Source organism: Dipodomys ordii, unplaced genomic scaffold (assembly GCF_000151885.1).
Source record: "Dipodomys ordii isolate 6190 unplaced genomic scaffold, Dord_2.0 Scaffold62, whole genome shotgun sequence".
Taxonomy (NCBI): Eukaryota; Metazoa; Chordata; class Mammalia; order Rodentia; family Heteromyidae; genus Dipodomys; species Dipodomys ordii.
Genome location: NW_012267278.1, coordinates 4853822 through 4866303, shown reverse-complemented (window position 1 = coordinate 4866303; position 12482 = coordinate 4853822). Strand labels below are relative to the sequence as shown.

Here is a 12482-nt window from a genome sequence, read left to right as displayed (position 1 = left end):
CGGCTTTTTTCTTTTGCTTATGTGGTGCTGAGGAATCGAACCCAGGGCCTCAGGCATGCAAGGCAAGCGCTCTACCACTGAGCCACCTTCCCAGCCCCTTTACCAAATTTTTATCTAACATATAATTATGAAAAACTAGAAATAAATTCTGAGTAAGCATTTATAAGCACATAGATAATATTAAAATGAGCATTTTTAAAAGTACATTTGTGTTTCTGTCTGTTTCTACAAATAGGTAGATTTCTAAAACCTAATCAGAAGCTGACATCAACCACTTGCCTGGTTCAAAAATAGTTAAGTGGGAACTGGCCAAGAAAATAGATCCAAGAACATTTAGGGTAGGGTCCAATGAAGAAAAGCAGTAATATGTAATGTTCCCTTCCCCAAAAAACTTGTTTTTAGTAAAAAAAAAAGATTACCCAAATAAAACCTAAAACCAGAAGCAAAAATTACACTTTGCAGAAAATGTCAATTTAATACAAGTAATAAACTTACACAAATTTATCTCCAAGAAGAAAAATATATAATTTAATATGCAATGATAAATCATAAAATATGGCTATGTAATGATTCATATCTAATTTATTTATTTTTTGGGGGGGAGGTCCGGTTGTGGCGCCTGAACTCTGGGCCTGGGCGCTGTCCCTCAGCTCTTCAGCTCAAGGCTAGCGCTCTAACACTTGAGCCACAGGGCCACTTTCAGCTTTTTTCTTTTTGCTTATGTAGTGCTGAGGAATCGAACCCAGGGCCTCAGGCATGCAAGGCAAGCGCTCTACCACTGAGCCACCTTCCCAGCCCCTCATATCTAATTTAAAAAGTACACTTATATAAGAGACTTTAAAATACACATATTTTTTAACGTTTCCCAAAGTAAATATTTTGGGAGTGGGAAGTCATCAAATCCAGGTAATCTTGCTCAAATATTGTTAAATCAATACAACTGATAATACAACAGTACTTAAATAGAAGATTTACCCATTTCTAGCTGCCAAATGAAGAGGAGTACAACCTGATATATCTTGATAGTTAGGATCTGCTCCTTTCTTTAACAGAAGAACTAAGCATTCCACCGATCCACAGCTAAAACAATATTAAAAAAAGAAGTTCAGATACAATCAATAAACAGCTACTCTTGCCAGAGCTTAAACTAATTGAAAAAACAGTATTCTGTGTGTGTGTGAGAGAGAGAGAAAGAGAGAGAAAGAGAGTGTGTGTGTGTGCGCGCACACGCTCTAATCCTGTATCTTGAAGGGTCCCTGTGTTTCTGTGCTCAAGGCTAGCACTCTACCATTTGAGCCAAAGCTCTACTTTTCAACTGTTTGGTGGTTAACTGGACATAAAACTTCCCAAGCTGGTTTCAAACCATGATCTCAGCCTCCTGAGTAACTAGGATAACAGGCATGAAACACCTATACCAGGGTAATTTTAAGATATCTATACACACATATGTTTTCATTGTGCTGGGTCTGGAGTTTGAACTCAGAGCCTAGGTACTGTCCCCTGAGCTTCTATTTTGCTCATGGCTAGCATTGTTGAGCCATAGCTCCTCTTCTGGCTTTTTTGGTAGTTAATTGGATACAAAAGTCTCAGACTTTTCTGCCTGAGCTGGCTTTTAATTGTAATCCTCAAATCTCAGCCTCCTTAGAGTAACTATGATTGTAGGTGTGAACCACTGGTGTTAATTTCTGTCATAAATAGCAAATATCCTCTATTTTCAAAATGGTACACCGTACTAAGAAAGATATGAAGTATTTGACAAATTCAAGTGAAGCAAAATAGAGGAAATTAGCTTTCCAGAAGCTAAGATAATCACAAATAATTAATTTCAACACATTTGCCCTAAATCATGGAAAGGAGAACAATATGCTGGTTAATTAATAAATTATACAAGTAGAAGGCGATGGATTAAAAAAAATACTCCCACATAAGCAAATAATACAAAGCCAATGACTTCATATGTAGTTATCATATCACTTTTATTCCATATATTTCTGGGATAAAAGGAAAATTTGGAAAATCCACACATTACATATATCTACAAGAAAATCCCCACAACTGATGTAGAAAAAGCAGATAATGGGAATAAAAATCTATGTTCAATCCAAAGTTAACCATTTATCCAGGGACAGAACACATGGCACACTGTGCCCTACAGGATAAAGAACTACTTAGCCATCCTCATCTCTCCCCACACTAAGAGACAATACTGGTTCAAAGCTTATGATTCATACTATAAAGACCAAAGTTTAGCCCAAAACAGTTTTCATCTTACTTTGCTGCAATGTGAAGCAAGCTTCTTTTCACACGTCCAAATGCATAATTGACATCAAATTTTGAATTTGATAGTAGTTCAGAAACAGATCTACAAAACTCAAAAAATTAAAAGCAATCAATATATAAAAGTGTTTGAAAACCTAATATATTAAGTTAACAGCTCTTTAGCTACTCTTACTAATTATTTAAAGATCCTGTCCCTATCAGCCAAAAATCAAGGTATATTAGTCAGCAAAATATCATCCAAACTCCAACGCCAGAAATGATGGCACACACCTGTAATCCCTGCACTGGAAAGGTTAAGGCAGACAATCTCAAGTTTGAAGCCAGCCTGTGGACTAATGTCTAAAAAATAAAAATAAAGCCATGAAGCATAATGTCTCATACCTATAATCCTAGCTACCCCAGTCAGGAGGATCATGGTTGGAGGCCACCTAGATTTTTAAAGATATTAAAAAGCCACTTACCTCAACCCATATCAATAGAAAAAGGTGGGTATGGTGGTATACATGTCATTCCATTTATGGCAGAAAACACAAACAGAATTACAGGCAAGAAGTAAGACCCTATTCAAAAGTAACCAGAGCAGAAAGGACTGGAGGTATGGCTCTGCAGCCGAACACCTGCCTAAACAAGCATGAAGCTCTAATTTAACTTAAAATCTCATACCTCTAATAGTAATAATAAAAACAACAATAATAAAACCAACTACCTTGACCAATAAACCTGAACTGAAGGCTTCCTGATATGCCACTCAAACAGTGCTACATTACCTGTTCTGAGGACACTTAAGTGTAAGTTAGCTTTACCTCTCTCTAGATGCTTGAAAAACAAAGGAAGTATGCTTGACTGCTTGCTTTTTCAAAAGTGAGTCTATCTATATTAATATCTCCCAAATTAAGTTAGTCAGACAAAAACTTTTGTCAGTTCACTGCTCAGCTGGCACTCCACAACTTGAGCCATGCTTACTGCACCTGGCTTTTTTTGTTTTTGTTTTTGCTGGCTATTTTGGATATGGAGTCTCATGGACTTTTCTGCCCAGTCTGCCTTTGAACTTCAAGCCTCTGGATCTGTCATCTAAATAGCTAGGATTACAGGAGTATGCCACCATGTGCCTGGCTTAAAAACATTTTTTAATTATACCAGACAGGAATTCAAACAAAAAATATCCCAAATTTATTTAACAAAACAGTTTATCTTTTTTTTTTCTTTTATTTGTCGGTTGTGGGGCCTGAACTCTAGGCCTGGGCCACTGTCCCTCAGCTCTTCAGTTCAAGGCGAGCACTCTACCACTTGAGCCATAGCGCCACTTCCAGCCTTTTCTGCTTATGTGGTGCTGAGGAACTGAACCCAGGGCCTCATGCATGCAAGGCAAGCACTCTACCACTGAGCCACCTTCACAGCCCCTATCTTCATTTTTTTAAACATATAACGAATTACCCAGTGAGAACTGATTCCTGTGTTGAGATCCCTTCACAGCCAGATAACCATCTTATATATTCCCCTTTAAGAGTATAAACACTACATTAATAAAAAGAACATCAAAGTAGAAGTACATGAGGAAAACAAGTTGCTCCTCTTCCCCAATCTCTTGCTACAAATATCAGTAGTAATTTGTAAGAGAAACAGTATTTTTTTTCTGTCAGTGACCAATCAAAGCCTTTACTTGAAGTCTAAACTTTCATTTAGAAAATCTCTTTCCATACAATTTTACAGCTTATGGGGCTGGGAAGGTGGCTCAGTGGTAGAATGCTTGTCTTGCATGCATGAGGCCCTGGGTTCAATTCCTCAGCACCACATAAACAGAAAAAAAAGCCAGAATTGGCACTGTGGCTCAAGCGGTAAAGTGCTAGCCTTGAGCTGAAGAGCTGAGGGGCAGCACCCAGGCCCAGAGTTCAGTCCCCATGACCAACCAAAAATAATTTTTTTTACAGCTTAGATATGAATCTTAAAAAACTCATTTCTTATTTCACAATAAAAATATATAATAGTGAAGTTAAATAAACTTGCCCCCCCAGACAGTATTTCTAAACTGTGGGTTGGTATGTGTACATATACATATGTATACAATATTTAGATCTTGTATTTCTCAAAAAACATGAATTTATAAATCCCTCACCTGTGTTGATCAGCCATAACCATTGGCATTAATGTGTAAACAGCAGTTTCATTATCTGAGTTAAGAAAGAAAAAAAAACAGAAAAATAATTATAGTAAGTTCACCTTATTCACAGATATATTACTCTGGGTTAACCAAACACAATAAATTTAAAAATCCTACACACATTACAAATTTCAGCTGATTCAGTAAAGCTGCCATTCAGTCCCCTCTTCTGAATCACCACAAAAGAGCTTTGCTATTGAATTCAAGGAGAAAACTGGAGATCTGTTTTCTGTACTTTTTTTTATTGTTATTATTAAGGAGTTGTACAAAGGGGTTACAATTCCATAATGCTTTCTGTACTTTTTACAAGTGAAATTTTATTTCCAAAGAGGCATTTTTCTAGACATTTTATCATACTTATGTAATAGTTCAGGGGAATGTTAAGTATTAAGAATAGTAAAGATGGGCAGGGAAGGTGGCTCAGTAGTAGAGTGCTTGCCTTGCATGAGGCCCTAGATTCGATTCCTTAGCACCACATAAGCAGAAAAAGCTGGAAGTGGGCACTGTGGCTCAAGTGGTAGAGTGCTAGCCTTGAGCTATGAGGGACAGCACCCAGGCTCAGAGTTCAAGCTCCACGACCAACAACAACAACAAAAGAATAGTAAAGATACGAATGTTAAAGTTAAAATGTTAAATACATAAGATACTTGATTCTTATACTTTATGGATGCATTTCTGAAACATCAAACCCTCAATTTTACTTATCATTTTATACTAGATTTATACTTTAATCTTTTATAAACATATGACCCAAAAAGTTAAAAATCAACATTTATGATGACATGTTATACTTATGCACTTTTCAGCCAGTATTTTGAATTCATTTTTATGTTCTACTAATGATCATTCTCATGTCAATTTGGAAGTTTTTGTTCAGACCTAATGTTTTCCTTTAAAATACTGTTGCTAAAATTAAAGGGCTAAAGTTTGAGGAAAAACAACATATTTGCATACTATCAAAGCATATCCCAAAAATATTAATTGCAATAGAGAAATATATTTGTAGTGAAGAATTCAGCAGACTCTATTTTGAAACACCACCAGAAATAATTGGTGTAACACATAACTCTGACATGATCTGCCAAGAAAGACATACCACTTTTATGGATTTGTCAAAAATGCGTTTAGTTTGCCCAATGAAGAGAAAATATCTTACAAATGCAAATTAGAAGTTCTACAAAATACTGGATCAGTCCTCCTTAAGTCTATTAGTATAACAAAAAACAAAAGCGAAGAATTAAATTGCAGGGAGTGGGAGTAGAGGGCCTAAGGAGGGGGGGGGAAAAAACAGGTCAACTGAACATAATGTGGTATCCCAGATTGAAAGAATCCTAAATTAAGTAATAATCTTAAATTGAAAGAATACTAAAATAGAAAAAAGCCATGAGAAAACGTGAAATTCTAAGTCTGCAGTGTAGTTAATACTATTATTATGTAAATATTAACTTCTTAGTTTCTAACTACAAGACATGAATGGTTGAGAAAGCTGAGTGAATTCTCTATTCATGTAAGTTTTCTGTAAATCTAAAAAAAATTTTTTTTTTGGTCGATTGTGGGGCTTGAACTCTGGGCCTGGGTGCTGTCCTTCAGCTCTTTAGCTCAAGGCTAGTGCTCTTCCACTTGAGCTACAGCACCACTTCTGGCTTTCTCTGTTTATATGGTGATAAGGAATCAAACCCAGGGCCTCATGCATGTAAGGCAAGCACTCTACCACTGAGCTACCTTCCCAGCCCCCAAAAAATTGTTTTAAGGAGGAAAAACAAACTAAAAGTCTTAAGAGATGAACCAACTGAACATGATGTGTTTCACAGACTCAAATCAACTTTAGGGTGTGGGTGTAGTCAGTGATAGAATATTTCATAGCATGGGACAGGCCCTGTGTCGTGGGACCAATCCCCAACACTGGGACATTTTTTTAGAGAGGGATATTGTGTTAGATATTTAAAGATAGTTTAAAAAATCATTTTAAGTCTAATGATGTTTAAAATAGTATTTTGATTGTGTATAAAAAAAATGTAACTTTTATGTTCAGAAATGTATACTTAGTTTGTGGGGAAAATGAAAGATAATAACTTTCTTCACATATTTTGTTCAATTTTACTATTTGTGAATATATGTATGAAAACAATTTATCCTTAATCAAAATTCACAAGTTCAGTGAATATATGTAATAGTCCTTTCATTACAGAAACAGAATAGTAAATCTTATTAATAACCAAAATGTTTTAAAATATTTTTTGTGTTGTTGGTGATTCAAAAGCATTATATATATTACATATTTTATGTATGTTATATATTATATACTGTATTTTATATATTATACATAATATACAACATATAATACATATTACATAATATGTATTATATAAATTATATATGTTGTGTGTATATTTACATATATATATTTCTCTTAAACCTCAAAAAGTCTGATATCTGTGTAATTTTTTGGTGGTACTGAAGTTTGAACTCAGCCTCAGCAAGTGGTGTAACACTTAAGCTACACCTCCAAACCTTTCTTTTTTGTCAGTTGGGGGCATGAACTCAGGGCCTAGGTGCTGTCCTTGTACCTCTGTGCTCAATGATAGCACTCTACTACTTGAGCCACAACACCAATTCCGGTTTTTAAGTGGTTAACTGGAGGTAAGAGTCTCACAGGGACTTTTCTGCTCAGGTTGGCTTTGAACTTCGATCTCAGCCTCCTGAGTAGCTAGGATTAAAGGTGTAAGCCACTGGCATCTGGCTAACTCCAGTCTTTTTACCTTTTGCCCAAGCAGACCTGGGACGGTAATCCCAGTACCTACGCTTACCATGAAACTAGAAACACAGGCATGGACCACCACACACAACTTGTTAAAGTAACTGTCTCAAAAGAGGATAACTCTTAGTGGAGAAACAGAAAGGTACAATGCCCATGTTCCTCTTTATATTTATATAAAATAATAAATATATCCAAATGAACTAAAAGATATGGAAACAAAAGATCTTTTTTGTTTTTTGTTTCTATTTTTTTCTTATTCTGTTGATGGTTGTTTTCTTTATGGTTTATTCACCTGTATACCTTTGGAGGGGGGAGACACAGAACTCAAGGAAAAAGGGTGACAAAAGTATAGCAGTAGAGCTCACTGGACACTATGATTAGATACTGGAAGAGAGTGAAGGAAAACACTGACTGAAAGAGAAAAATGAGGGAGGGGGTAACAATATTTGACATTACCTTATGTATGTAACTGTAATCCCCCTATACATCACCTTTATAATAAAATTAAATATGAACTCTTAGTCATAAGTATAATGAATATAAAAGTTTTGATGTTTTCTACAATCAAAATAAAAGGCCATTAGGAGTATGATCCTGTTTTGATAGAGAAAGAAAAAGAAATAACAATGGAATAAAATACTAAGAAAATGCTAAGATTGGGGAAGAAGAAAAAAATGCTAAGATTGCTGACTGGTAAAATAACAGGTTTCTTAATTCTATTTTTCTTTATCCTCCAGTTTTCTAACAATGAAAATATAGTATTTTTTAAAACTAAGAAATACTATCAGTGCCTTCTAAATCACAGTATGTAAAAAAGGAAAAAAATACCAGACTCAAATTAGGTGACACAAATTGCAGTGCATCGAAATTACATATAAGGTCTTTATCAACTGATAACAACGACTTGACAGTGGAAAAGTGAGAGCCGCAATTATGTAATAAGAGTCAAAGGAGGAATTTAAAAGAAAAAGTTGAAGCTTAAGTTGTAGACACTAAAATCAAGATTATTCTAAACCACTTCATTCTTACAAAGTAGCAAATAGAAACAGTCCCCACAAATCTTCCCTACTCTAATTTCTAAATAGTCTATGGAAAACTTTTTCAAGAAAATTAATCCTAAATCCCCAGTCCCAGAACTTCTCCTCCAAGACCTGCTTCCCTAATCCATAAACTCCCCAGCATCGATTCATACAAATTTTTTTTTGAGGGGAGAAAAGAAAAGAAAGAACACCAACTATTTAGATGGAGAGCTATTTGCCAGCTACAGCCCTTTTTGCTCACTTAGGCACAAAAAAAAAAAATTAGACTCTTAAAGGCTTGAGTACCAGCTGCTCACTGCCACTCAAACATCTGAGTTCATCAATTTACAAGTCGGGGGGGGGGTTGTGGGTTTTTGTTTTGTTTTGTTTTGTTTTTTGATTTGTCTTGTTTTTTTCCTCATCTCCTTTACTGCTAGTTTTATCTGTCTAGAAAGAGTCTGGGCCCCTGAACCAAGAGTTTTGAACTAACCACGCCTTAATTCCTCTTGGTACATGCACCCCAGAATTCATACCTGCTCAACGTTAAGTCTGATGGATGATCAAAAGAAGGGAAGTACGCCTATTAAACAAAAATGTGTGTGGGCGCGCAGGCACGCACAGACAGACAGACAGACACAGAGACACACGCACGCACGCACGCACGCAGGCACACACTACTTTAAGGAAATGCCTGCTGTTTCCCAACCTTTGGTCTGCATGTCCGCGGTCAAAACACAGCAGCGCCCTACATTTCAAAAAGCAGTTTTAAGCCCACCCGGGCAGCTTAAACAAGGTCTTCGGAGTTCCTGCCAGGCGGTCCGCCACGGGGACGTCATCGGGCGCCACCGGCTCTGGTGGACGCAGCCTGGCCGAAGCCCCCCAGGGGCGGGGGGAGGGACCCGTGCTGCGGGTCCGGGCGACCCCGGCCTTCTGGGTAAGGGGAGATGACGGGGGTGAGGGGGAAGCAGGGGAGAGGCCCGGGGTCCAGGCCCAGACCCAGACCCAGCACCTCCCAAGCTCAGGAAAGTCAACGCGAGCGTTTCCTCCGCTTTCGGTTAGTTTATCCGGGATTGGAGGGGGGGCGGGGAGAGGATGGGACCCAGTCCGGCCCGGCGCCCGCCCCGCCGGCGCTCACCCTCCGGTAACTCCACGGTGCGCGCACGGCGCAGCGAGCGCGTCAGGCGGTTCAGCTGCTCCATCGCCCTCTCCATCCTCGGCGCGGCTCCCGCGGTGCCCCCGCCGCGCCCGCGGCCTCCGCGCCCAGCGCTCTACATCCCGCTCTAGATCCCCGCCACGGGGCACAGCAGCTGGGTAGAGCCCGCCAGCGCTCGGCGCTCGGGCAGTGGCGCTGGGCCGCGTCTGCCGTCTCCGGCTTCAAACAGCTGCAGGACAGACGGCACTGGAAGTGGGGACACCCGCGGCCGCCTAACCCTTGCTCACTCGCGCCTTTCCTGACGCGACGGCCGCGTCTCTCCTGGGCTCGTATGGCATTCTGGGAGCTGTAGTTCCAGTCTTGAGGGGGCCGCTCGCTTGGGGTGGAGCCTCGCGCTGGGGGGCGGGGCTAATGCGTGGGGGCGGGACCTCGCGCCTTGGGGCGGTTCCCAGGCTGGGTATGCCCCCGACCTAAGTCCAGCCTCGCAGATGTTGGGGCTCCGGACTGGGTCTAGAAGCCACTCTGAGAGGAGCACAGCCAATCCACGAGGCGAATTCCCGGGCGTTCTCAGGCTCTCTCCACTCCAAGTTGCACAGGAGCAGTTTTCTTTCATTTGGACATTCCTCTATAAAGCAGATTGGACAAGGAAAGAAAGTAGTAACAATGATCGACAAGTAATGTACTCATTGCCTTATTCATGGAACTGTAACCCCTCTGTACAGCATCTTATCAATAAAATTTTTAAAATGTAAAGAAAAAATCATCACCACCAACCTTGTTTTTTCAGAACTGTTTAATTTTTACACTGTCTAATTTGAAAATAAAATCAAATTCTAAAGCAAAATATTGTTATTCTTTATTATAGTTAACAACAGTAGCTTAATTGTTTCTTATGCTTGTTGACTTCCTGAGGTCAAACAAGCCATGCTCTTCTTACCTTGTGCTTTGGTGTATCTGTATTTACTATCATCACTAAGGATCAACCTGAAGCTTTGGAGAAGATTGGAATGGCAACTTAAAACTTTTGTTTATTTGGTACAAGGTGATAAAGTTCCAGAGGAAAAAATTCAAAGATCAACTTTTTTTCAGTTTACCAAAAAAACTTGGATAATGATATGAAGAGCCATGTGGTGGCTGCCAATGCCATACTAAGTCAGTCACTTCTGGCAGTGGTGTTACAGGCTCAAGGCAGCTCTTCCTAGTATACACCAACCAGTTAGTTCAGATGAAATCTAAACCAGTCTTGTAAGTAGGTAGAAGAAATCAAAGTTTCAGAGGAATGACAAGTGCTGTGAGCCAATCTAGGCCATGCCCAGCCATTGCAACCTGGCTCCACCTGAAAAAGATTCCACTTAAATAATTCAGAAAGTCAGGATTCTGAGCTGGGACAATTGCACAGTGGTACAGCTCTTGCCTATATGAGGCCCTAGTTTAAATTTTCACCACAGCAATAGATAGATAATAGGTAGGTAGGTAGGTGAGTAGGTAGGTAGGTAGATAGATACATAGGAAACCTGTTTTCAACACTTCATTTGGTAGCATAAGCCCTGCTGTCTTGTTGCTCCTCAGGAAGCTGAGGCAAGAGAATTACTTGAGCCCACAGGACAGTCCTAACAACATAAAGAGACTTGTCTTTAAAACAAGCAAAATTAGTCATGATTCCCACTGCAATACAGAAGATACTGCCTCAGTCTCTATAATCACCAACAAAGCAGTAATTGCTTCTTAATCTTTTGCCCCATGTAAATCACTTCCAATGTTTTATGGGCCCAAAGTTTGTGTTCAAAGATAGGAACTTAGTAGACTCCATTATTGACATACTTACCAGGTGGTTCAAAGCCAGCCTGAGCAGGAAAGTCCATGAGATTTTTATCTCCCGTAAACTACCAAAAATGCTAAAAGTGGAGCTGTGGCTAAAGTGGTAGAGTGCTAGTCTTGAGAAAAACAAGCTAAGAGAAGGCACCCCCAACCCTGAGATCAGCCCCAGAATTCACACACACACACACACACACACACAGCCAAATAGCTCCTAATGGATTTTTAAAGCTAAAAAATTTTTCCCACTTCGTGTGTGGACACCTAGGCCAAGAACATCAAATGGAGGCTTTTTTAGAAGAACATTTTGTGTCATAAATCCCATTAGCAAAAGTATAGAGTTTTGCACTTACAGAAATTCAGATTGGAAATGCTGCTATATGATCCTGCCCTATGACGATCTTTTAGTCGGGACAAAATTATTGAGGATGAATCTAATGCAGGAGGCACACACCAGCTTTTTTTGCTGAAACTATTTGATTTATTATGCGTTGGAGGTGTGGCTCAAAAGGTAGAGCACCAGCCTTGAGTATCGCTGCTGCATAGGTTCCCCCCTTGTCCTTTGTCTCACTGCTTTGCTCTTTCCCTTCCCTTCCCTAGTTCAGATAAATGTATGCATAATACCCAGGGTACCAAAATCAAATACAGTGACACCAGGGGATAAACCATAGAGAGAAAAAAAAAAACACAAAAGAAAAAATAAATCACATAGTACATTAAAAACAACAACAAATAAAAACTTTGTGTCCTGGGGCTGGGAAGGTGGCTCAGTGGTAGAGCGCTTGCCTTGCATGCCTGAGGCCCTGGGTTCGATTCCTCAGCACCACATAAGCAAAAAGAAAAAAAGCCGGAAGTGGTGCTGTGGCTCAAGAGGTAGAGCACTAGCCCTGGACTGAAGAGCTGAGGGACAGCGCCCAGGCCCAGAGTTCAGGCCCCACGACCGGACCCCCCAAAAAAAAAAACTTTGTGTCCTTGTCTTAGGGTTCATTTCACTTAGCATCAGCTTATATGGTCATATATACATACCTATTGTACTATTCTGCTAATCAGCTAAGATTATCCTAGATGTATACTAATACCTACAAATAAGGGAGACCATGGGATCTATGTTTCTTTGGGTCTGGCTTACTTTACTTAATATAATTTTTTCCAAGTTCTTCTATTTCCTTACAAATGGGGCAACGTCATTCTTTCTGATGGAAGCATAGAATTTTATTATATATGTGTGTGTGTGTACATATATATATATATATATATACATATACCAGATTTTCTTGATCCATTCATCTATTGAGGGGG

General features: G+C 39.3%; 1 protein-coding gene across 1 annotated transcript in view; it reads right to left on the bottom strand.

The window, feature by feature from the left end:
* Hace1 (HECT domain and ankyrin repeat containing E3 ubiquitin protein ligase 1) overlaps positions 1-9626 on the bottom strand; it is a 60846-nt gene extending 51220 nt beyond the window's left edge. The window contains exons 1-4 of the mRNA XM_013022433.1: positions 9351-9626; positions 4394-4448; positions 2273-2362; positions 976-1080 (exon numbers count right to left, since the gene is read on the bottom strand). Of these exons, the coding sequence (XP_012877887.1) occupies positions 976-1080; positions 2273-2362; positions 4394-4448; positions 9351-9426 (326 nt within the window). The 5' untranslated portion in view covers positions 9427-9626. The remainder of the gene's footprint in view (positions 1-975; positions 1081-2272; positions 2363-4393; positions 4449-9350) is intronic.
* Between the last annotated feature and the right edge of the window lie 2856 nt (positions 9627-12482).